This window comes from Ahaetulla prasina, chromosome 3 (assembly GCF_028640845.1).
Source record: "Ahaetulla prasina isolate Xishuangbanna chromosome 3, ASM2864084v1, whole genome shotgun sequence".
In the NCBI taxonomy this organism is placed as follows: Eukaryota; Metazoa; Chordata; class Lepidosauria; order Squamata; family Colubridae; genus Ahaetulla; species Ahaetulla prasina.
In genome coordinates, this window is record NC_080541.1 from 97733807 (window position 1) to 97761436 (window position 27630).

At 36.4% G+C, this 27630-nt stretch overlaps 1 protein-coding gene across 1 annotated transcript in view; it reads right to left on the reverse strand.

Annotated features, from left to right (window-relative positions):
- Nucleotides 1-27630, reverse strand: part of ANKH (ANKH inorganic pyrophosphate transport regulator) — a 98145-nt gene continuing 70515 nt past the window's right edge. Inside the window, exons 3-12 of the mRNA XM_058178792.1 lie at nt 26752-26870; nt 25718-25801; nt 22804-22974; nt 21332-21466; nt 15441-15533; nt 13520-13615; nt 6900-7029; nt 4938-5061; nt 2593-2692; nt 1-514 (exon numbers count right to left, since the gene is read on the reverse strand). Coding sequence (XP_058034775.1) covers nt 398-514; nt 2593-2692; nt 4938-5061; nt 6900-7029; nt 13520-13615; nt 15441-15533; nt 21332-21466; nt 22804-22974; nt 25718-25801; nt 26752-26870 — 1169 coding nt within the window. The 3' untranslated portion in view covers nt 1-397. The remainder of the gene's footprint in view (nt 515-2592; nt 2693-4937; nt 5062-6899; nt 7030-13519; nt 13616-15440; nt 15534-21331; nt 21467-22803; nt 22975-25717; nt 25802-26751; nt 26871-27630) is intronic.

The window sequence follows — 27630 nt, forward strand, 5'->3', positions numbered from 1 at the left end:
CCCCCTCCCCACAAACCCCAGTTGTATTTTTATATTTCATTAACAATAATAAAAAGAAATGGGGCAGGTATTAGAAGATGATGCAGGATGGCAACACAATCCATGATTCAACAGAGAGACTTTGGTTGACCAAAGAAAGATAAGGTCCCAAAAACATAAGTTTCCTCTACTGAATAGCCGCCATGTCTTTTGCTATTGCATGAAATGAGAAAAAAGAATCAGTGGAAGGGGAAGAAGAAAAATAGAGACTGTTCCTTTAAGTTCCTCATCCATGCCAGCATACTTGGTATGCTATGAATTCATTATCTGAAACCTTCAGAAGCAAGGCCTCATTATTAAAAGTAAAGTGTGGGAGAAGAAGTAAACTTCCAGTTTTCCCTGCAGAGTTTTCCATTTATTATTCATTGTCTTCTCTCATTTCTACGATGTCCGTCATTTCTTCTGTTGGAGGCATGTCAGTCATTGCTGAGTCTTCACCTTCTGTTGCAGTCTCATTATCATTCCTCTTCTTTTTCTAGGTGGGAAAAAAAACCAAACAGTTTTGTAGAAGATGACCTGCAGGCAGGTTGCTTGCTTATCTTCCTGCCTTCCTGTGTTCCAGCCATTCGTAGATCTCTGGATGGCTTAGATAAACACACATGTAACGCATAAAATTATAAAGTGCTAAAAGTAAATGCCAAATCATTAAACTCTAAAGAGATTTAATCTCCTTCCTATTTAAGAGGAAGTCAGCCTCATCTGCAAGGGCAATTTATTCCACAATGATTGCCCTGCTTTAGATGAAGCAGAATTTAGTTGCTAAAGTTGGACATATTGGCGGTGAGTTCTGCACAAAGCATGGTCTTGAGGAGGGAAAGGCAGACTTTACAGGGGATCCTCCAGGTAACTTGGCCATGTACACCTTTATACTAAAGTGAGCAACCTCAACTGGGTTTGGAAAGCAAATGTCAACCTGTGTAGATTTTCCAACACAGGGGTGAAATGGTATCACCTAGAAAAGAGGTCCCCAATTCCCAAATTGCTACCAGTTTGTGGCCTGTTGGGAACTGGGCCGCACAAGTGACAGGCAAGTAGGCAAAGCTTCATTTGTGCATGCGCGGTAACTAGGTTATGCACATGCAACCATCTTCCCTGCTGCCATAATAATAATGAAACTAATAAGAGAGGCTAATAGAGAAGATAAGAAGAATACTAATAATACTACAGTTCATACACCATGGGTAAATATACTAAGACATAAGACAGTACTATGGGAATTAAGTGTTTAGCAGAGGGATGGCGTGAGGGAAAAAACTGTCCCTGTGTCTAGTTGTTTTGGCCTGCAATGGCCTGTAGTGGCATCCCAAGGAAAGGAGCTGAAACAGTTGATGTCCAGGATGCGAGGGCAGAATGTGGCAGCTTGAGTAACAATGAGTATATCTTAAAACACCCATATTATATCCTCACTGTGAGTTTCACGGGCATCCAGTATGCTTATGGATACAATTCAAGGCAAAGATTAGTCACATCTAATGCCCTTCATGTGGTCAGGAAATTTGAGGAATTGCCTTCCTCCAACTGTTTCTACTACCCATGTCATCAGGATTGGCAGGAGGAACATGATCTGGGGCTTTGCCTGTTAAGGAATATCATCTAGCAGAACTCTGCAAGTGTTATAGCACCTGCCCATTGGAACACCACACCACCCAGGATTAAGATGGCCGTGACCCTGCTGGTCTTTCATAAAGCTTTTAAGACCAGCCTGCTTTCCCCGGCATGGGGATCAGGATTGAGTCTTTGAAGATGGTTCATTCATTGCTGTTTTGTTTATCCTCAATTGCCATTTTCTCTGTCTGTGTGTCTGTCTTTATTTGTAATCTGCCCAGAATCATTGACTGAGATGGTTGGCTATAGAAAACAATGAATGAATGAATGTCATTCTTGTTTTTATTGAAGTTTGTAACTATGTTAGATGAGTGGACATATGAACTTAATAAGTTAAATAAGGAAAATTGATTTTGAATTAAAAAAAACTCCAAAGCAGATCTCCTATTGTAGAATTGGCACAGAAAAAACTTTTGAAATTATTCCAGGCTTCCACAAACTGGGCTCCCTTCCGAATGGCTATTACTGAGAATTCTCAAAGGTGAAGTCCACTCATCTGAAGGGCACCATCAAATTACTTTTAAAGCCACAGGTAAGTTTGGATTCAGCATCTGATAGACCACATCCTTCTATACCATTAATCATTGCCAATCTCCAAAAATAAATAAAAAAATGAATTTATAATCAAGGGCATCTCATCTTCTAAGGGAGGGAGGTTTTCAACTGCTGCACTCATTTATGGGATGCTTTTCTCGATGGAGACATATCTGAAAGGTTATAAGTTATCTCTTTATTAGAATCAGATGAGCAAAGCTTCTCAAGGACTCAAGTAAGAATAAAATAGAAGCTGTGCTTTACTGTACACAGCAATAAATTCAGTAACATGCCTATAACAAACATACTTCAATTCAAAAGACCATTTCTGGTCTTCAGAAATCATAACCATTACTGTAGGCTGAAGGTACAAGCAGATAAACAAGAGGTCTGTTTCTTGAGAGAATGTTTTACCTGTTTTTGATAGACGTAACAAGCTGCTATTGCAACCATAGTTGATTCTCCTACAAAGCCAGCAAGAAGTGATCCTACACCTAGAGTAGCTCCATGGACCCTAAGAATATCAGAAAGAGATACATTCTATTTTCTCATACTTAATCACTGTAGTTCAACAATGATGATTACTAGAATGATTAAAGTTTGGTTACATTAATACTTTAAATAATGTTCTTTCTGTATAATGTTACAGACTAAAACAATTGCCTTGATATCAGTCCCCAAAATTTTCCCTGGTCCAGTCATTGACTGTAATGTTAAAGTTTGATTACTACCAGCACAATAACATGCAGAAAGATTGTCTTGGTTATGAGGGGAAAAAATGCAGGACTGGGGAAACCATATCTTCATGATGGAAGAGAGGCTCCAAGTGGGAAGGTCCTCCTAAAGAGAAGGGGGTCAAAATGATGACTGGTAATATAGATAATGTAAGGGATGGGGATGTTACAGGAAAGAATAAGCTCTTAGAAAAAAACCCAAGAATTTCAAATATTGAAACAAAAACGGCATGGCCAAAGAATGTGTATATACAACACAGGACTAGGTAGCCAAAAAAGATCATGTGCTAGTCTCATAAGCAACAATATAGAAGTGCTCTACACAGGTAACATCCCATTTTGTTTGCAAGTCCAAACAAGTATATGTATGTGATGTGCTGTAAACTAATCTTCTTCCAATTTCTGGGACCTCCTAGGTTGAAGTTGCAGACAGATCTGTTCATATCATTGAAAGTTTGTAACTCAAAAATTCAGAAATAGACTAATGTCTGATTAGTTATTCCTCTCAGATGCCATGAGTGAAAATGAGCAGTGGGTACTACTCTGTATGTATGCCTGATTCTTAGCCTGCTACACAACCTAATCACAAAACCTAGGCTTTAGAGACATCTTCCAACATCTTGCAATAATAGTTTTCCTGGCAGAAAGAAAGAGAACTATGCACACTCTTAACATTCTGAAATGTGTATATGGTCTCTTCCATGCAGGAAGATCCCTGCCCCTCCATCATATCACTACTGTACCTAGGTTGTGATTTCCATTTGAAAATTGAACATATATATTCTAAAAATCAGAGTCCCAAAGTCATCATCTAATAATCAATCATTTTAGTGTGGTCAAAATACAGCAAAGTCAAACATTCGGGAAATAATGCACAGAAATGAGTTTCTTTATCAAAGCTTTTTGCAGATAAATAATGTATATATCAGCCAAAATTAAATGGGGGGGATAACTGAGGCAAGCAACAGTTTCAATCAACTTTTAGGAACACTTCATCAACTCTAAACGTCACTTGAAAGTAATTCTATATCCAAACCAAGTCTGTTTGGCATGCATCTAGACTGAACTAATTCCAATTCTTTGCAATTCTTTGGAATGTTCCTTACGGCTTTACAAAGCTCCATCCCCATTAAAAATATTGGCTCTGTCCAGTGGTGGGATTCAGCCAGTTTGCACCACTTTGGGAGAACCGGTTGTTAACTTTCTGAGTAGTTTGGCAAACTGGTTGCTGGAAGAAATCATTAGGGCAGAGAACCGGTTGTTAAATTACTTGAATCCCACCACTGGTTCTGTCCCAGTAGAAATGCAGAGCAGTCTTTCCATTAATGAAAGAAATAGAGAAAAACATAAAGGTGGCCCATGCTCACAAAAAGTTTGTCTGCCCTAGCAAACAGCTGAAGCAAACCCCGATTTAAATTATCACCACATATACAAAGCATTTAATATAGAAAGCTATCACTATGGGTAATGATTGTTGGGCAGAGTTTCCCCATAAATCTTTTCTGAAATGATAGCATTCTTCCAGTGGTGGGTTTTCAAATATTTTTACTACTGGTTCTGTGGGTGTTGCTTGGTGGGTATGGCATGGCTTGGAGGGTGTGGCTTGGTGGACATGGCAGGGGAAGGATACTATAAAATCTCCATCCCCACCCCATTCCATGGGAAGGTTACTGCAAAATCCCCATGTCCTCCAGATCAGCTGGGACTCGGGAGGCAGAGAATACATGGGGGCGGGGCCAGTCAGAATTTTTACTACCAGTTCTCCAAACTACTCAAAATTTCCACTACTGGTTCTCCAGAACTAGTCAGAAGCTGCTGAAACCCATCTCTGCATTCTTCCCTCTCTTTATGTCCTTCCTTTTAACCAATAAGCAATTCCATGTGCAGTTGAACTGTGACCCAGCCAAGTAGCAATTGGATGTGGATGGAGAATATTGTGGTTTAATGCAATGGAGAGTATGACTTTGTGTTACAGACATCATGGCATCATTGACAAAAATACAAAAGGCTAATAGTATAACTTACCCTAAATAAGGCAGCACAATCAAACTGGTGATGAGAACAATGATGCGCAGTACTGAGCTAGGAGCCAGGACAAAAGTCTTTTTCAAGGTCATCAACCATCCTGTCAAATGTGCTCTTACTGTGACTAAAGAAGAAGATCACAGAAAGAACGATTACTGGTAGCAAAACCTCAGATACACGTTCAACTTCTAAAAGACAATTCTGGTTCCCACCAAGAAAAAAAAAACCAGATTGCCTTTCTTTCTCAGGTATCACATGAAGGTATGAGCATAAGAAAATGAGCATTATTCATGATTAAAGAAGCTGCAAACACATAAATACATAGCTGGAGTTACAATACACTACCAGTAGCAAAATCAGATTTCTCCTGTTGCTTAAAAAATAGGATTTGCCAATAAAAAAAAATCCTTTGGCTAATATACTACTAAACTAAGATCCTTGTGATATAGTTTGTTGCCCTCTCAAAATAGCACATTTCTACTAAAGGTTTGATCCACCTTCTTCAACCTAAAAGATGAGGCATTAACACAACTGACTCCAGACTTGGTCCTGCTCAGACTGGGTAATGTGAAAGGAGCCTGCCCGAAAATTGCATTGCTTTTGGCAACTGGGAGTCCCTTGAGCAATGGAATTGTCACCGGCAAATTCTTTCAATCCAGACACACCCTTCGGTTAACTTTGCAGCAGTGGTGACATCCAAATTTTTTTACTGCCGGTTCTGTGGGCATGGCTTGGTGGGCATGGCAGGGAAAGGATACTGCAAAATCTCCATTCCCCCCCTCTCTGGGGCAGCCAGAGGTGGTATTTGTTGGTTCTCCAAGCTACTCAAAATTTCCACTACTGGTTCTCCGAACTGTTCAAAATCTCCGCTACCAATTCTCCAGAACCTGTCAGAACCTGCTGGATTTCACCCCTGCTTTGCAGGTGCTTCTGACATGACTATAGACTTGCTCAAACTGAGAACGTTTATTTTAGCTGGAATTAATCTGTATTGCCTCATAGTTTACATTTTAATTTAAAGTAGTTGGAATTATCCTGTATACACAGCATTCAACCATGGGCAGTTCCATTATTTGGTGTTTTATTCTGCTATGATTCCCATTCTGTGTTCACACCCAGATTAAAATGCTAGTTTTAATCTTGGATGTGAACGCAGAATGGGAGTCATGGTAGAATACTAGCTTTAGTCTTCAAAATCTTAACCAGTAGTCAATAGCTGAAGTCCCTTCCAGAGGTTCTGTACAGTAAGTGTCCTCCCAAGTACAACCAAACAGCTGGGAAACCAGGAAAATATTTTCTTGGTGAGCTACTTGTGAAACATTGTCTTCAGAGATATGCCTTGTTATGGTGTGTTTTTTATATTCCAGGTGAAGACTTTTCTTAACTTTACTTTAGTTTAAACTGTGATTTTAAAATGTGGGCTCTCAATATATTTGAAAATCTTGGTATGCTTATTTTTGCTTTATTTTTGTTCCCTTCTGAGTAAACATATTTTTATTTGATCATTATTTGCCTTTAATGTTAAGTATGGTCAAATCAGTAATGCCCTGGACTAGAAGGCAGGAGTTGAGTTTTAGTCTTGCCTTATGCATAAAAGCCATCTGGGTGACTGTCTCTAGCCTAGGAACATGATATTGACAAGACACTTCTGCAAAGGTTGCCAAGAAAACTGGAAGAATTTGTGTCCGTAGTAATAACTTCCTCTAAATCTAAAATCCCTGTGAATAGTAAATTAAATATTGTGTTAAGAGTTATAGACGAGCCTTGTTTAGATGTGTGGCTTTTGTGTGTGTACAGAGCTTTTCTTTACCCCGAATCGACCGACACATTCTCTAACTGGAAGCTCTGAACAAGTCATAAAGGTTGATTGTTCTAACTGGGAGCTTTTATTTCTACAAGTGTTGCTTTTTGGTGGATTGTTATGCAAGCTTTGGGTTAATGTAAATATTGTTTTCTACGTACCTGGAACGGGAAAGAAGGAGAAGATGCGAAGAGGAATGACACAGAGCTCTGCAAAAGCAAAATCAACTCCAATGATGTCGATCAAGATCTTCTCAGATACATTAGGCGTCCAAAACATTACAAAGCAGAGCTGGAAGAGTCAGAAAATAATAGTTCACGATTAGATATTGTCTCTTAATTAGCTAAATGTGCCATTGGTTTTTAAAATATAGAACTTCAGCTTTCAAAGCACCTCCAATTTACAGTATGTTTAGTGACTGCTAGGATCACTGGAGGTTACCAGTCACTAGATTTATAAGCCTATTGTTTTATTTAAAACAAAATTAATATTTTATTTAAAATAATATTCTTGCTTCATATTGCCAATATTTCTACCTACATGAAAAATTCCAGGTTTAACTTCCCTTTCCAGATTCCCAAAACAACTCCATTTTGCCTATTGACCTAAACTTCCCTGTTAAAATGTAGTGAAAATATACTTTTAAAGCCAGATTAACATTTCCTTATTATATTTCTGACTTAATATGTTGCTAATGTTCTTTTATTTTAATGTCTTCAGTCATTCATTTTCAAGCACAAATGAGAGATTTGCACATTTAATAAAAAATAAAAGACTTCTAGAAGTCTTAAAATGAAGTCTTCCAAGACATTGCACAACCCTTCTAAATATGTTTTTAAATTTACATAAGTATAACCAAACATACATTTATAATAATATATGAATCTTTCTAAAATATTGTGTACTTTATACATTTCTTGCAACCGTTTACTTATTGGTTTTAATTTTTAGGCTACCCATCACTACCTAAATCTGTAACAGTCAGAATCTAGTAACCATTTAAAACATTAAAAACGTCAAATTATAAATTCTCATACTAAGATAGGATTAACTTTTTTTTTAGAAAGAACTATTTTCCTCATGTTTGCGGTTTATGTTACTTCACTTTTTAAGCTTAACTTAAAACTTTAAAACTGTAACTTGGTAACTAAAACAGTTTTATAAATTAAGAACTAAAATACGATTAAGAAATTGCCTTTCTCTTTTGGAAGTTAAGTATATTTCCTTTTCTAACTGAACATGAAAATGAATCTAGTTTTCAATGACTGAAAATGAAGAAACTGTTCAACTTAGATAGCAAACTGTGGGTTACTCATCATCCCTCGTATGGTATTTTTTCATTTTTTCCATAATCTCCTTAAATCCTTTCTCCATGATGTCCTTTGTGCTTTGGAAAATCAACACTACCTCCTTCAAAGTTCCACTCATTTCTTCCCTATGAAGCATCTTATTTTGTTTTTAAAAAAATCCCACTATTGTCCAGTAGTCTAAAAACCATTTATTCAGACCTAAAATTGCCGTTCAAGATGTACATTAATCACAGTTCTTTGTATCCCAAAGGTAATCAATCAGTTCCATTTAAATAGTCCCAGAAGTTATCAAAAACTTCTTTATGTCACCTTTACAGGTTCAATCTTCTAGCATAACATTCAGGGATCACTTTAATTAAAAAAACTTCTTTGTTCTCATATTTGAGTCTCCAGTAGTCATGGGGTAGTTAGATATAACCCAGTAAATATTTTCACAATCCTTCATGTAAGTATTCCCAGTAGGTGACAGTCTCAACTTAAATTTCAGTGTTACTACTAGTCTGTCTAATTTTAGTTATTTTGATTGTAATTTTAATTGTAATTCAATTATAGAAGCAGGATAAGTTTTTAAAGTAAATAATTCCAGCATTTTAAAATGCCTTCCCATTACCATGTCTTCCCAGTTTAAGAGTCCAATTTTCTATATTTTTAAAGATTTATTTTTTCCCTCTCTGAATCTTTTCCTCCCGGTCTGGTATTTTTCTCAGAGTGCTTAATCGCTGCTTTAATGAATAATTCTGGGCAAGTAGTTCTAAATTATTCCTTGAGGTTAGGTTTTACGTGAAAAGGAATCCTCTCTCCCAGTTCCATTCACTGTTCACCTACTTCACTCCAGCATTAATCTTAGTTGTTCCTCAATTGTCCCAGCTTCGTGGCAGCCATCTTTAGGCTGCCTCTTCTCCTCACTGTGGCTGAGAGGGGAAAAAAAAACCCTGGGTCAGACAGGAGAGTTGCAACTCTCCATGACCTCACAGGGAGCCTCTCTTCACTTCTACAAACTCCTACAGGGTGGCTTTGGCTCCTTTCGGAGCCCACCAATGGGGAAAACTTGGCACAGGAGCGCAGAGACCCGGTCCTCATGTCCGATCTTGCCGCAATGTCAACTGGAAGCCTGAGTTCTTTGATTTTAAGGATTTATTGCAGATCACAAATTCAGAGATTTGTTTTAAGGATCTGACTAATTCGCATCTGAGCCACTGTATTGAGAAAATATTTGGAGAGACTTTTACCCCAAACCAATCAGAAAATATTTTAACATAGAATATATATAGTGTATCATTTCATTTCATTAGGCTACAGCTCTTCTCATGTGAAGAAATGTACGTGGCAGAGTTCACACACCTACTTCAATATAGCATGTATTAATTCTTTCAGCATAAAAAGATAAACAAGTGCTAAGAAATGAACAAGTAACTTAAAAAAAAAAAAGCACCCACATCTTGCACAAAGAACACAACATATACAACCAGGACTGCTTCAACTTGATGAGAGAGGCCTAAGCACAAAGCAAACTGTTCAGCATACAAAATTTGTTATGTCAACTTGTACACATCTATCTCATAAATCAATCCACCGTCCAACAAATATTCTCTCATTACCTAATGCAGTTTGTTCCATCTGTTTCTCTCTACGAAGAAAAAAAACAGAGGCTTCTGTCTGATCATATCAAGTCAGCCTATTCTCCTGTCTACCTCAGTAGCTTCTGTTCAACAGTTCTCTAAAGCTTCAGTCTTTTCCAACTATCTGCAAACGTTTGGGACCTCATAGTACTTGCACTATGGTGAAAATATTGTACGTTTCAAAAGGGAAGTGACTACTGCTGCAGCTTACACAGCTTACAGGAAAAGCTCTTCAAAAAATAGAAAAGGATCTTGCTTATGCTTCTCTGAAGTTGATGAGATTGACTGAAGGACACCTCCTCTCCTGGCTACTTAGAGACTCCATGACATATGTCACTGCCTAATTAGTTTTCTTTCCAGACAAAAATTTGATCTTTAGTCCAATAAGAAGGGAAAGAAGCTCACTGGTGAAACTGTATTACTTCCCATGTCTTTAAACTGGATATCCTGGCCTTTGATCATATGAGCAAAAACCAGATGCTTGGCAATTGGTTCATACCTATGACCATTGCTGTGTCCCAAGGTCATCTTTTACAACCTTCTGACAAGCAAATCAATGAGCAAGCAAGATTCATTTAATAATCAAGCTACTAACTTATCAGCGGCAGTTATTCACTTAACAACTGTGTCAAGGGAGGTTGTAGAATGGGGAAAAACTCACTTAACAATGGAAATTTTAGGCTCAATTGTGGTTGTGAGTCGAGGACTCCTAACCCTAACCCTAACCCTGTACATTTAGAATTTATTTTGAAATTTTACTTTTCAAGATACAACTGCTACCCGAGTGGCTTACAAATGTCATTTACATTTTAAAAATAGAGAAAAATCTGATTTCCTTCCTCCAAAATTATGTGTCCCGGGGAGAAGAAAAGGTAGAGTCCACTTAGTCCTAGAACAAGGCTCTGGGTTAGTCTCTGTCTATCTTTCTCCTTCTTTTCTGCAATGCTTTTGGCAATTGCTCTGTGCAAACAGTATTAAGAAGCAAGCCACAAGAAGGAAAACAGTATGATCAAAATAAAAAAAAAATCCTCCTTTTCTTCTCAACATTAGGTATGGGGTCAGAACAGAACATTTTTATTGGAAGAGTCAGTTTGATCTAACAGAATAACAAAGCTGGAAGGGATCTTAGAGGTCTTCTAGTCCAACCATCTCCTGTTCAAGCAGGAAATTCTATACAAGACCCTAGATTGAGCAGGAAAGCCTAGAGGACACCTTGGAAATTCAGGGGCAGGGGGGAGGGAAGAGTCACATTCTGTGCACGGGGCTCTGTTGTAACTTTGAATGGTTGCTAAGCGACCAGTCATAAGTTGAGGACTAGTTGTAGAGAGAGAAGAATGTGTCCAAAAATGGGCGGCGGGGGGGGGGGGAAATGGGGAAGTAATGTGCTAAACAATCTTTTTTTCTTAAAAGTGCTGTTGAAAAGAAAAGTGTTAAAATTTCTTTTTGTTTTAAAAAAATGTTTAATAAAAATATCTTTTTTTTAAAAAAAAGTACACCTGAAAGATGCTGAGAACTATCCAAGCTGTTTGATTATTAGTCCAAAATGGATTAAAAACCTGTTTGACTAGAATTTAGGCGCTGTATGTTTATATAAGGGTAAAAACCAGACCTCTCTTAGTCTAATAACATAAAGTACTTTGCTGTTAATATATTGAAGGTAGCATTTTATTTAGTTCACCAAACTTCCCAAGATAGCTCAGGATTCCACACATATTGATAAAGAAGAACATTTATAGCTCTGGGATGGAATGAGGGGTCCTTGATGCTCTAAAGGAGGACAAAATGACTAAAACACCTCCCCGAAACACCTCCTCATTAGCAATTAACACCCAGGTAACATCGATTAATCAAGAAACTGCCAAACAAGCTAATAATAAACAGCTCACTAGAATATAAATTGAGAGCAAATCCTACTCCCTTACTAGCACTGATGATATTACCTAGTTTGGGTAATGAAATGTCTGCAACGAAAACACCAAAGACCCGTCATTCCACATACTGTTCAGGATTTATTTATCAAATTTATATAGCTGCCCATCTCATAAAAGTGATTCTGGGTGGTGTGCAGTAAAACCGACAATTAAAACAGTCTTAAATAAAAATTAGGAAGCATTAATCAGTAATAATATTTAGTAGAAGTCAACGCATTTGTATGTGACTTATTCAAGGTTTTCTTACACAAGCATTTTAATTTATAAACATAAAAGACTTCAAGCAGATAATGAACAGCTGGGAGACTCAAGGATAAATGAAGGACCTGTCTAATTAAGAAGATTAATGAGATTTTTGATTAAGAATAAGCACTAACTCACAATGAACATCTATTTTTAGAAGCCAATCCCCAATATTGCTGAAAAGGAAAGAGAAGGTAATGAAAAGATTAGTGATGGAGTTCAACTGATAACTTTTTCATAAAAGGTTTGAGGGTAATGTTGTGCCCTCTTGTGCTATAATATAACAATGATAGACTCTAAAAAAGCAAGTATTTATTAGCAGGAATACCACATAATTATGACGTTCCTTTTCATTTTTTTTTAATTTACTCAAGAGGGATGCATTGCAATTCCTGTATGGAAGATTTCAGAGATATTTAATATTTAAGTTCATCTGAATTCTTTAAAGTTAAATTAGTGAGACATAAAAATGTGCAAATTATATTCCAAGACGGTTACAGGTCTCTTTTATTCAGATTCTGTTTGCTTTTGTCTGATATTTGTTTCTTTTCTCAGTAAAATTGCCTTGTGACTTATTTGAAGGAGAAAAGACAAACTCAGAAGTATTTTAACACCAAATTCCTAATGTCTACACCTATAATTTAAAAATAATATTCTAAGGAACAACATCCTAAGAAAGCACCTGCTTTGCAAACAAGGACAGTTCCTAGAAACTCCAAGTCAGGATGAAAAAAATCCTCATGTTTTGCTAATCAATAATAAACTCCCCTCTCACTACTCTTTTATTTACTTTTCATTTTTGCATTTTATATTACTTTATAACCTAATAAAAATGTGTTATGGTGAAAAATAATAAACTCAAATAGCTTGACTTTGAATAAACCTCTTGATTTTTAGGTCTTTCTAATATACGGAAAAGGATAAATGATTCATTTTGTAACCAGTTCTTTGAAATCTGAATGCTGAATGTGGCAACCAAAAGAGAATCTAGCAGTCTGAAAACATAGAATAGCACAAACAATATTTCAGAACATCACTTTCACCATATTCAATAATTGAGTTTGCTAGAAATAAAGAGAAAAGTAAACATTCTAAAACTGATTTTTATTCTTCATATGTGAGGCTTCATCTATTTAAAGAGAAAATTGTATCTGAAATCTAATGCAATTGGATTAAAAAAAAGTATTTTCAACAATTTTGTTATATCTTGTATATATTTACTGTGTTTTGCTTTCTCAAATATACTAAACAGATCAAATTCGTAATCTCAGTGGCAGCATTCTTTTCTGCAGACTGTCTAAAATGAAGAACCACAACAGTCGTGGCCAAATGTAGGGAGTGCAATCAAACAAATATTTGTTGCTGACCTATTCAGTAACCAGAAGAGGACAGATCACATGTGGTACTTATGCTCCAAAATGTAGTGTTTACAGCCAATGGAGACACTGACAGTGGTTCTGGAAAAATGGTTATAGAATTTCCAGCCAGGAAGACTATCAGCCAGTCTCCAAGAATTCTTCTAGTAGTAGTTCTGGAAGATTAGGATAAAATATTGCATGGCTAACAGAGGTGGAGGAGGGGGTAGATAACCCTGCCATATCTCGGTAAAGAATGTGGAAGGAGAGTGGTTAAAATAGGATTTATTTTAAAAGCAGTAATAAGACAGTTGATACCTTACCGTTAAAGAGAGAGCCATGCAGACAAAAGTGAACTTTTTGATGTGGGTTCCTGTGACAGTACTGCTGGAATTCACCATTTTATTGCTGGGATTGTTCTAAGGTGAAAGGGAGAAAAACCAGTGCCATTAGCCTTAGTAGAGCAATGGCTTAGTAGATTTGCCCCTTAGTTCAGGGGCAAATCAACTGATTTTGCCAACCTAATCTCTACTTATGCATTCCTTTAGATGAATTTAATGCTGAGTAGATCTGAACTGAGAAACTTTAGAAAGTAAATTCTTTACTGGCTAGAATACAATGAAAGAGTGTCCAAGAAAATAGATTTTGCTTCTGGAAGTAACGCCATAGTTTTACTACCCATACTGCAGCTCTTGCATGACGAAGAAGCAAAATTGGCTATAATTTTGCTTATTGCAGATCGCAGCCACAAACTTGTGAAGCTGCTTTCTATAGACCCACATCATTTCTTTCTAATCAGAATCAAAACGAACCGCATCCCACAGGCTTACTGAAGTACATTTGCAGTATTTCATAATTAGGATCCTACATGTAGACAGGCCTCTGATTCTGAGCTGAAACTCTTCCATTCAATAAATTAAAGCTTTTCACATAGCCACAGAACAGTAGCTTCGAACATCTTGCAGTGTAAGTAATAACACTGATTTAGTGGGACTTATTCTATAGATTGGTTAACGCCACTGAGTGCAACTTCTAAATCGAACACATATAAGAAATGGGAGATTGTTTTTCTATGCCAGTCAGTGCTGTATGAATTGGTTAAGGATCATTAACCTTCTCTGTTTGTCCATCTTCTGTCCAATTCCCTACACTTTAATGGGAATTTATCCAAACCCAGCCCTGCAGATTGATGCAGCAAGATGCTATTTAAGATGCTGAACACACAACATAGCAAGCTCTTATTTATTTATTATGGTAGGGGTATCCGCCTTTTTATAATGTACCTACTGAATTTTCAGGCAAAATTTTCCAGATTCCTAGAAATCTATTAATTCCAATCTGATCCATATAACAGGAATTGTTTTCATAGAGAAACATTCTTTCATCTCTCCCCGATGATCTAAATCACTGTATCCTGATTTATCCTATCTCTAATTATCAATAAAAGTATCCTACAGAAACTGAACACCTGAACATCTGGTTTTTATTCACTCTTATGATTTGTACACATACTAAGTGACTTGATGTTCTGTTCTGCACAAAGAAATTCCAGATATCACTATACAAATATTTAAAAAAAACAACCTATCTTTCTCTCCCTGAATTCACCCTCGTATCTAGCTAGACAGATGGAGCTTCTGAAACAGAAGGAAGTGTTCATCCTAGAACAGCTGAAGCAGTGATGTCATTCTTAAAGGGAGCTATGGATAAAAGGAAGCTGAGGAACACGCACATACTTTTAGCGTGCATGTGTATACCCATCTTTGTGCATCATTTTGTTAGTTTATTAGTTGTGAGTCAGAGACTCAAGGGGAAAAAACCCTCAATAGTTCTCTTCAGGGTACAGTGTAAGAGAAAGTTTCCTGCGCAACATAGATTGCTGAGGCTCTTTTTATGTTCTATTGTATCTTTGTGCTCCATCCTTTGTTGACACGTAGGGACACCACAGAGAAACAATTACCTTACAATTCCTTAAGCAAACAAAGGATTAACCTTTTGGCATGGAGGTCATTGTTCCAATCACTTCATAAGGAATAAAAGAGGTGGAGCTGTCGAGCAGGACGGAGCGAGATCGATGCATATGTGACAGTATCAGGAAAAGCAATTTTCTAGTTTGCTCTCCTTTTTCTCTTTTTTTTTGCAAATTCACTCCTCACAAAGCCTATTTCTTACAGAGTATTCTTGGCAAAACTGCATTTGAAAGGAAAACTAAGGATTTGCTTTCATCACAGAAAACAAGCTCACCTTGTCAAAAGCAGGGTAAACCGCTCGGATCTCTGTCAGCCAGCCATATGGCATGTGTCCCACTGGATACGTAGCTGTCAAAATTGCAACTGCCTAAAGTGCGAAGGAAAGACAGCAGCAGATTACAGATCAAATCTTCAGAGGCAACTTGCTTTTTACCTAATATTCAAAACTTCTATCACTGTTAGCTCAGCAGTATTTTAAGACTGTCAAGCGTGCACCTGTTTCATGACGACAGTAGATGCAAACAACTGGCACTAAGCAAATGAATACCTGGATTCACATATTATATTAAGTCATAATATTACTTTAATGTTGACTTAATATCTGTGAATCCCATAATTATGGTTTGTAAAACTGTGATTTATGGCTTAGTACACTATGGCTTATTTAATAAAAAGCAGTTAAAGCAGACCACAACACCGTATAGTGTATGAACTCAGTTTATGATCTGCAGCTGCAGAAAAATTCTAAGTTGCAACAATTCTAAATCAACTGCAACTGCTTCAAAATATATATACTCACATCCAGCAGACTTTTTTGATTTAATGACCATTTTCTAGTGAAATGTGGCAAAATTGTTAATGGAGAATTATTGTTCAGAATTGTGGTGAAAATAAACCAAACTATAATTTATGGAGTGTTCTGTTTCTACAACAGTTTAGTTATTTGTGATACGCTAGCATATGATTAACTGAAAATGGCAACAGGAACATCTGAACTTCTCACAACTATCCTGGAACATGAGAGAACATAAAACTGAAACTCATTACTAAACTTAATTTTAATTAAATCTAATTATTTTCCCTTAAGCCCCTCTTGATAGTTTATTGGAACATGGCTTCCAAACATGAATAAATGGGGCACATTCAGCTCATTCCATGCATTTGATCCAGATATCTGCCTGCTTTTGACATCTTTTTGTGGTGCTATTCCAATGCAATGCAAGACTCCCCCCCCCCACAATTCTGTAATCTTGTATTTTCATGGAATTTCTCAAAACACATACCACAAAAACATGCTAATCTCCATCTGTACAATGAAAGATCCAGCCGAGTGAACTGTATTAAACACTGAGAATGTTGTACTCAGTAATGAAATGATATTCAGTGATTGGAAAATATTTATATATCTTACCTAACTACTTGAGACTGTCTATGGAATTATGTTTTGGAAAACAGGACTAGAAACACAAGCAAATATGGCTGCATTGTAGATTATATCTAAACTACATCAATCTAGAAATGTTAGTAGTAAAGGAGCATGCACACAATTACTAGGATTGTATCAAGATTCTTTAAAGAAAATGGACAGGCCTTTTGGTTTAAGTGTCAAGAACCAATATCTTGTGTGGTCAGAAACTTGAATAGGTTTTTCTTAATCATATTTGAACTGTTTTGAAAAACGTTCTCTATTGTCCATTCCAGAGTGGAAGTTCAAAATCTTATTCTTCCATTTCAAATTCACTGGGCAAATTTTATCTCAAGTCTATTAATCTCTTCAATTTTGTTCTAAAGGAAATCACTTAAAAAAACAATAACAATATAATTTTATGGCTTAGAAATAATTTCTAAGGTAGGGTTGCCAATTAAACTATTCTATGCAAAGTAAGCAGCACACTTCTCTAGGAAGCAGATTCATTCATTGAGTGCAAATAAATTTTGTGACACACAGCATGGTTATTTAAGCAATTACAGTGTTGCGTTTGAAAAAGGGAAATAGATTTCACAGAATTGCAAAGAATGGTTTAGCCCATCAAATTGAACTCTCTGCTCAGTACAGGAATCTAAGTAAAAAAATCTCTGATAGCTGTCAACTCTGCTTGAATACAGCCAGTGAAGAGAAGTCCATCACCTCCCTGGCTAAACCAGTGCACACTCAACTCGCTTTTTGCCATTATGAAATGGGAGCTTTTTCTGATATTCAGTCATAATTTGTGGGACCTAAATGTACTCTGAATTAATAGATCATTTTATTTTTTCCAAATATTTGAAAGGTGTTTTGCATGCAAGAAAGAAGAAGTAATATCTGAACCAACAACATGTGTCTCATAGTCTAACTGTGGTTACAAATTCAGAAGCATTAAAACTGAATTGGGCCCAAAACACCCGGTAAGTAGATCCAGCAGCATTCATAAGCTGAAATTTGCAGTACACTCTGCTTGTGTGCCAGGATTTTCCAAACTGTTAGTGCTACCAGTGCTTTCTCTTTTAGCAATGATGTTTTCAGAAACAGAAAGCAACAGAACACATGAACAATAGACACCAATGAAGTCAGTTATCAGCTGACAAGATGAGACACATTTCAACAAGAGAAAGTTGAAAGGCATTCTTTGCCTTCACAACGGAAAATATGTCCAAATGGGTGGTTTAAAATATTAATTACACAACTTGTGCTCAGTAAAAGTTAATTGTTCAATTAAGTACATGCTGAATATCTCAATTCTATATATTTCACTTCTTTACATTACTTTGATATACAAGTATATTAGGTAAAACCTCAAAGGGTCCTTGAATGGCTCAGACTGCTAAGACAGTCTGTTATAAACAGCAGCTGCTTGCAATTACTGCAAGTTCAAGTCCCACCAGGCCCAAGGTTGACTCAGCCTTCCATCCTTTATAAGGTAGGTAAAATGAGGACCCAGATTGTTGGGGGCAATAAGTTGACTTTGTATATAATATACAAATGGATGAAGACTATTGCTTGACATAGTGTAAGCCGCCCTGAGTCTTTGGAGAAGGGCGGGATATAAATGCAAATAAAAAAAAAAGGTCTTCATTTCCATGAAACAGAATTATGTTAAATATCATGCTAGAATAAAGGTTGTACCTTTATACTGATCCTATAAATGTGAGTGACTTCATAGTGGGGCAGAATTTTAAGCATCTGATCAGGTACCCGTATTTGCAATTGTGGCAAATATCTGTAGCTCGGGTATAGGATAAGAGTGAAGGTTTGTGGGTTGGTTTCAGAATGTTTCATTAGAAGATTAGGTAATGTCTTCAGTAAGGTTTAGGGCGGGGGATATCAGTGTTCTGTTTATAAAGGCTTCAGGTATGGGTGTGTCAAGTGATGGTCTTGTGATGGGTCAGGTGTGAGTCATCCATGAGGGTCTTGTGATGGGGAGGTTACATCAGGTGAGGGTCATTAGAAGGTAAACTGCTGATGGGGGCGGCAGTTCCACTCATAGGAAACAGGCTCAGAATTTGGCAGCTAAGGAAACAAGGTTGATTCAGAGCATTGTATAATTTCTTGTTAGTCGGTATAACTAGCAGAGTCACATACTGGATTTAATTCTTCACTGGAAATATAAGCATTGTACTTCTTCCCCCAGTGTGTGATATATACAGATTTGTCTTGTGAAAGCTCATTACCATTAGAGGAAAAGTACATTTTACTTAATTGAGTACATTTTACATACAAAGACCAGAAGCCATCTGGTTAAATATGTTCAAGCTGTCATTAATTTGTACAGCAGACGTGATTACAACTATTAGTCTTCTCTTAGATGGTGTTCCTTAATCTGCAGAATATGTGTTGCAACACTGAGCGATCTGGTTCTTTAAAAGCAGTTATTCTCTACAGGTAGTTGTCAAATTACAACAGCAATGGAGAGTGGGATTGCTGTCACTAAACGATATGGCCATAAAGCACGATGTCACAAGACTGCATTTTTAGAAACGGCAATCTTTGTGGTCCCCGCTGCTGTTGTTAAATGAGCACCTCCTTACAATTTCATGCCCATTTCCAACAATCAAAAGTGGGAGGCAAATAGCAAATTGTAAGTCCCAGGTGTCTCAAAAGCAGGCCAGTAGGCAGGTAAATGGCTGCTGTTGGGTGGGAAAGGGAGGGGCTGTGCAGATAGTTGGGGTGGCGTAGGGTGAGTGTGGCAGGGCTTGGGGTGGCTGCTGCAGGGTGGAGGATATATGCACAAGTAGTTAGGGGGGTATGTGAGTGGCTAGGATGGTGCCACACAAGTTCAGTGCTGCTCAGAGAATGTGTGGGTGGCATGGGGAGGCACAACATGAGTGTAGTGTGGCTTGGGATGGCTGCTGCCAGGTGGGAAAGGATGTGTGAATGGCCAGGGAAGGTGTTTATGGTCAATGAATAGAATAGAATAACAAGAGTTGGAAGGGACCTTGGAGGTCTTCTAGTCCAACCCCCTGCCCAGGCAGGAAACCCTACACCACTTCAGACAAATGGTTAGCTAAACTCTTCTTAAAAACTTCCAGTGTTGGAGGCAAGTTGTTCCACTGATTAATTGTTCTGTCAGGAAATTTCTCCTTAGTTCTAGGTTGCTTCTCTCCTTGATTAGTTTCCACCCGTTGCTTCTTGTCCTACCCTCAGGTGCTTTGGAGAATAGTTTGACTCCCTCTTCTTTGTGGCAGCCCCTGAGATATCAGAACACTGCTATCATGTCACCCCTAGTCCTTCTTTTCATAAGGTGAATGACATGTGACGTGAGTGCAGAGGGGCTGGGGGAGGATGCATGAGAGGGGTAGACTTATATGACCAACTTGCAACCTTCCCTTCCAGGTTCCTATTAATTTTGCTTGTGGAAAGCCAGCAGGGAAAGTAACAAATTGTGATCGCAGGACCACTGGATGCTTACAACTGTTGTAAGTGCAAGCCTATTTTCAAGCACCCAGATTGCAATTGCAATCATGTAACTATAGGGTTGACTGGAACTTCAAGGACTGGTCATAACCACCACTTATTCAGCACCACTGTAACATTGAACAGTTGCTGAATAAATGGTCATTAACCAAGAACTACCTGTACTACAATTTAGATGAAAACTTCAAAGATTGGAATTAGGAATATTACAGGATGCCCTGCCTGAAAAGCCTTGGACATGACCCCCACAGCTCCCTGAAACCTGGTAACCAATTGCAATTTTTAATGACAAAAGGAGAACATTATTATTGTATTTTCTAAAAAATGTAACAAAATGTGTGTTTCAGCAGTCCCAAAGGTTGCCTTTTTTTCAAAAGGCAACTGAACTTCCTTTGTTTTTCTTTGAACTGAAGAAGCTTCTTGGATGAGAAGTGAAACATCTCCAAGGAAAAACAAAGGAAGTCCAGTTCCCTTTTGAAAAAGCACCTTTGGGACAAACATGACCTGGATGACTGAGAATCTCCATAAACATCCATTTCATAAATTTAAATAATTTTACATTTCAATATATTTATATATAAATTTATTTAATTTACATTGAATACATGTAAATTACTGTATTCACTTCTAAGGAAGAAGATTCTTAATTTAATATCTATTCTGAAAAAGGAAGAATAGGCAGAAAAAGTGCAGCTCCTATACTGCAACAAGTCAAGGTACTGAAATTATTTGGGAAAATACATAAAGTTTCTTTCACGTATACACAATAAATCCATTGTTGTTTTTTAATCTCCATCTATTTCTTTGGTCACAAACTTTTGGGAAAATAGCCCACCTGCAAAGATCAAGTGTAACCTTCAATTTGAAAAAAAAAATGATGTGCATCCCTCTTCATTAAGTGAAAAGGAAGTCAACTGAATTTTTCCTGAGTCAAAATTACCCAGAAAATCTAGAGAGAGCAAAAAAGAAGACTTGATGACAATTTTGATTGGAAAGTCTTTCAGGGATCCTAGCAATATCAAAAATGAGAAAAGCAAGTCAAGCCATGGTGGCTAGGAACTGCAGGAAATAAATCCAATACAGCTCAGAGCCAGTAGCATGGGTAAGTTACCAATAGAAAGTTAATATATCTTCAACAGCTTGATGTGATGAATTTTTACAGGACTGGGAGGAAACATAGTTCTTTTGTGAAGAACAGATCTAAGTTCTCTGCATAAACATAGATCTGCTATTAGGAACAAATATTAGAAAATTAAAGCAAATTGGACTCATACCTCTGTGGCTGCCGAACTGCCACCAAGATCGCGGGATACAAAGAGGTTCACAATGGGTCTACTGATTCTCTGAGTAGCCAAAATCAATGCCAAAGGCCACCAGAAACTTAGCATCTTTTTTATTGTGGCATCTCCCTGCAGATAAAATGAGAAAAGTCAGTGTTGTTAAATCACAAAGCCAGAGCACAGCCATTAGAGAGCTAAAGAAATTATTTTACAAATGCTCAGACTGTTTCAAAAAAGAGATGAGAAATAGTATTAAAAAGCTCCTAAGCGTATAAATAAAAAAGGAACTACAGATTCTTAAAAATATTGCCTATGGAAATACAGGAATATAAATGAACTAGGGCAATCCAACCATATTTAAGAATTTGCTAAAATTATTGTACTTTAGCTACAATTATGCAATGTGATATTTTAAAAAACAGTTCTTCTCATACATTTTTCTGCAAAGAAGAATCTTGGAAGATATATTTTCATTGCCTCACTATTGGTTCTGTATTTCTTTTAGTTCTATTCTTATTTCCTTGGCTTGATGCTGATTTATCTATGATGCTTATTTATTTCATATGGCTGGACTAGCCTGATTTTTATCTTTAAATTTTAATTGAATTTGATGGGTTTTTAAAGTTTTATAATTTTATGGGGGAGTATGTTATTTTAACATCTGGGCAAATTTAAATTAGTTTTTTAAGGGATGTTTTTAACTATTGTTGTGTATCTGTATTTTATCTGCCTGTTCACCGCCCTGAGTCCTTCGGGAGGGCGGTATACAAATTAAAATAATATTATTATTATTATTATTATTATTATTATTATTATTATTATTATTATTATTATTATTATTATTATTATTATTATTATTATTATTTGTTTCTTAGTGTCGACACAAATAAGAATGAGAGAAAAACTATCGGAAACAGGACCACAAGAAATACTTTGGTTTTAGAGCTATTTAGGAGAAGAAGCAACATTGAACGATCAAGTGGTATTGTATACACTAAGCCTGACATAGGCTGCTGAAACTAAAAAAGAATAAGTTACAGTACATTGAAGCCAGTATATTTTATTGCCTAGCTATGAGTATGTAACTGTATTAGTCTTGTACTCAACAAAAAACCACAGGCATCTTTATAGGAACTTTCCAAAATACCATTGCTCTCTTAGTATTATTATATATTTTTTACACTGGATTATTTTTCTCACTACATTTTTCAAACCTATCAAATAACAAAATACCAATTAATTTTAAGGAACATCTTTTAAAAAGCATCCTTTAGTAGCTAGCAGGAAATACTAGAAAGAGTTTTCTCTTTTTAAAAAAATCAACATTATACAACGATCTCTGTAGTATAATATTTTTAAAAAAAAATCTAAAGCACAATTACCAAAGTTTGAACTATAATTCTATAATACAAATGGATGTATTGGATGGAATTATATAGGTAACATATTAATGTATCCAAACTTACTCCCATCTCTGGCCCGCTATGGTCAGGAATAATATCATGAATGTTTCTGTAGTAACCCAGGCATAACGTGGTACATCGGACGAGTGCTCCCATGTACAAAGACAGAATTGGGATGAGGAGCGGCTCTCGGCATTCCAAGTGACTGTGTAGTAAAATAGCCACAAAAACCACCTATCCAGGAAAAAAAAAGAGGACGAAGACTAGTTAGGACCAGCTAAAACAATCAGAAGGCTAAGTCACTTGGGGCATCATTTTCCAAACATGAGATATGTCTTCATTATTGTTCAGAAATATATCCTCCAAAATTGCTAAATGCAGATGGTATATATTGGTTTTTCACCTTTACAAGAAATAACAAAGAATAAATCTTAATGACTGATTTCTATTACATGCATTGAGAAATTTTAATTAAAGAAGATATGATCAACTTTTTCATCAAGAAGCTGTAGGCATAGACGCACTTAGAGAAATGAATTTGAAATTACAGGTAATGGTGCTGAAAAAAATAGCAAAAAGAATGATTTTTGGGCTTACAACTGTTGCAGCATCCCCACAATTATGTGATCAAAATTCAAGTGCTTGACAACTGGAATATATTTATGACAATTGTAGTGTCCCGGGATTATGTGATCACCATTTGTGACCTTTCAATGGCTTCTGCCAAGCAAAGTCAATGTGGGAGGCTGGGTTTGCTTAATGACTGTGTGATTCACTCAACTGCAGTGATTTGTTTAACAACAATGGGGAAAAAAAAGATTGTTAAATTGGGGACACAACTAACTTAACAACTGCCTTGCTTAGCAAAGAAGATTCGGGCCCCAACTGTAGACATAAGTGAAGGATTACCTACATTTTAAATAATTGATGTTTTTTTAAAAAATACCTGACCATATGTGGTGGAAAAAAATATGGTGCTGGTGAAATAAGAATAACCAATAATTGGAGGTGGGGCAAGAGGGTCATCACGGAAACAGTTGCACTGATGTAGATCTCATCGACTTCATTGCATCAATTTATAATGTTATACTTAAGGATACTTGAAAAAACATAATGTGAGATAAATGGCAAGAGCAGCAAAGTTTTAAATAACAATGTAATTTGATTGAAAGTTTAGCTCAACAATCTTTTCAACATTTCTGCAAGACAGGTTATAGCAATATTGCTGATGAATGGCTGAACCGAGAGAGTTCTGCTTAATTAAATGAATTAACGATATACTGCAATATACAATATACTGATATTTAAAAGGCATATTGGGTTTTATATGATCCGTAGAGAAACCAGAATACATGCAGTACATTATGCAACAGAGCACATATTTTTATACAAAGAGTTAGTTTAAACCCGAATTTTTGGTTCATTTTGTAATAGTCTGCTTTTCTGTGTGAGTCAAGATAATTCTGATTATTTTGTCCCTATTTCACAAAATTTTCAGGGAAGTAAAAATACAACATATTATACAAATAATCATAACACAGATGAAAACTGGAGTTAATTGTTTCCCCAATAGTTTTAGCAACTGTGTTTAAAAGCTAAAGAATGGAATTAGAATAATCAATGTCCCTTTCCTTTCCATCTGATGGCATACTCTTTATATTTAGTATAATTATTTTAATTGCAAAGAACAGCTCTTCAAATAAATATAACCAATAAAGTAAGTTTGGATTATTCTCTTGGGAAAACTTTACAATTCACAGCTAATGCATGTGAATCTTGATACATTCCGCATATCTCCAAAGAAAGAAAGAAAAATAACATCCATGTTGGCTAATTAGTGAATTACTGAATTAATGTCTTTAATGAGAGTGATTACAATTTAGTGGAATATTTAAGCAAATATACTCCAGTCTGTTACATTGCTATCCACTTAGTTTTATATATTGTTTAGTATGCATTGAAAGCATTAACTGAGCTGAAAGATCATGCTAAGATCTTTCTTAACTTGTTAAGAAAACCTGTTAAATTGGAGTGTTGGGCAAAGAAACAAAAATGAAGCGCACTAAAGATCAATTGTGAAAACAGAGATTTTGAGGTAATCATATTCAGGATGTGGTAACTTGTAGGTTTTTGCCGCAAAACTGTGGTGTGATTGAAAACTAACAGAGAAAATCTCTCTGGGTTGCCTTTCCGATCCAAAAATTATTGTGTGATTAGTCTGAGAGAATAGTGGGGGGGGGGAATTAAAGGTTGAATTATAATATTAGTTTAAATACAGTCAAAAGTATATTTAACAGCCTCCATTTTAGCACCATCTAACAGTTAGATGAGTCATTAATGGCTATTATGACACAAACAAAAAAGAGCTAGGCAACAACACTGTAATTATAACATTATAGTATAATAGCACATGCTGATGATAAACATAGAGATCAATAATATGTATATTTGTGTATGTATGTATGAATGTGTGTGGGTGTGTAGCTAGTATTCGATAGATGTAGCAACATCAGGAAGAAGGATTATGAGAAACTGGAGAAGTATCAAGTCCCGGAGGAGGAACTGGAGAAGTAAAGGCCAAAATGGTCCCATTCATGATAGGAGCACTCCGGTCTGTGACTCCTAAGCTGTGAAAGTGGCTCCAATAAATCTCAGGAAGACATTTGAACTCTCTGCCCAGAAGAGTGCAGTGCAAGGAACAGCTGAGATCCTATGCAGAACCTTTGAACCTCAGGCCTCCGTAGAGGACCTGAGAATGAGGAAGACACAAACCACTCTTAAGGGTGAGAAGTGATTTTGTTTCAACATTAGCTTCTTATTGCCAATGTTCAGGAACTGTCAGCCCAGAATCTTCAGTATCAATTCATGCATGTTCAAACATATAAATTAACAAAGACTTTTTCAAACATGGAAATGGCATTCATTTAACTGGACACTTTCTAAAGCAGAACTAGTTGTAAGTTGAACAAATTCTTACCTGAGCAATGACATCTGAAATGGAGGCACATCCAACCAGAAAGCTGTATTTATGTTTCAGAAGAATGCCTGCATGTGTCCAAGCCTGACAAAAAGGAAGAAAAATAGATCATCAACTGGGATGATTTTTACTTCTGGGAATACCAGTAAAATGAATACAGATTGCGCAACCACAACATTTGGTGGAATGGTCCTGGAACAACAACTAAAAGCCATCACTTCTTTCTCTGCTCACGAAGGTATGAATCTTATTCTATTGTGCATGAAGACGGGAAAATGTTTTCTCGCAGGTTAACATTGTTTAGCCTTGAACTCCAGGTGTTTGATTACAATTTCTATCCTTCTTAGCAAGGTCATTAGTCAGGAATTACAAAGGTTACACACCATCATTATTTGGGAAAGATTATGACAGTTTCCACAAGCATACAAATAAGTCAATTGCAAAATGAACTATGGATATAGGCATATTTTAAACATTAGTATCAAGTTAAGTATAATTATTTGATAATTATTTGGGACATAAGCTAACTCTTTAAACTGACTGGGAGAGTGGACATTTGCTGAATTACAGTCAAGGAATGTGACCAGAGTAACTGAAGAGAGTTAACTTCTGAAAATTACAATAAGCCCTCAACTGACTGGACTGTGAATGTAAACAATGCCTGTTAAAGCAAAATATCCATTAAAATCAGACAGAATTTTACATATGCAGACACCTACAGTGAACAGACAGATTTTGACCACAGTATCTGAAGCCCACTCAAGTAAGGTCCATTAAAACAAGGGTTTATGTAATAATTACTTGTGAAATAAATGAGAGATAGTGAGACAGTTATCTTTGTTAAAAAAAAAAAGGCCTTTATGGAAGTCTTTGAAGAAGCTGAGCTTGTACTAAAAAAGAAGAGAGAACAAATTTAATTTCATGGAACAAACTATAGAAGCTAAATAAACCAAAGCTGTAAAAAAAACAAAACCCCACTATCTATATTAAAAGATCTCCAAGAACAAGGACAGCAATCTCTTTCGCAGACTCACCATGGCATCCATGAAAGGAAAAGCTGCAAGATAAAGGAAGGCCTTGCGTGTTTTACTTCCCACAGAATCGTCAACATGATGCAACTTGTTAATGATGTAGTATCCCAGATCACTGTATGCTGCAAAATAATAATAACAGTAGTAATGGGAATGCTACTGAGTAACAATAATAAGTAGCAGTAGCAACAGTTCAGTATTTTAAGACAAAGACAAAACCTAAAAACAGGAGTACTTTTTAACCGGAGATACTGATAGTTTCTATGGACAAAATCTCATTGCTTAATAGGTCGCCAAAGTCTATTATAACAGATTTCCCCCCCCCCCCAAAAAAAATAAGGGAGCACCAGTTTTTCTTCAAAGAATTGCAAATGATTGAAGGAAAATGAGAGTTGTTGAATGAAGTAGTTTTATGCTCCTTTCTTTGGTACAATCGTGTATTATACTATAAAGGCTCTTGATTAAAAGTAGATAAAATATTATTTATTTATTTATTTTATTTATTTATTTAATTTTGTCATAACAATATACACAAGCATAACACAAAAGATTATATAATATATAAACATATATATGAGGAGAAAACAAGGTAGTATAAGCATATATATATGTGTGTGTGTGTGTGTGTGTGTGTGTGTATATATGTGTATATATATATATATGTTTCTTCATATATATATATATATATGAAGAAACAATAGGACAGGAATGGTAGGCACGTTTGTGCTCTTATGCACGCCCCTTAGAGTCCTCTTAGGAATGTGGTGAGGTCAACAGTGGATAGATTTTGAATAAAGCTTTTGGGGTTATGAGAAGAGACCACAGAGTCAGGTAATGCATTCCAAGCATAGATAATTCTGTTACAGAAATCGTGTTTTCTGC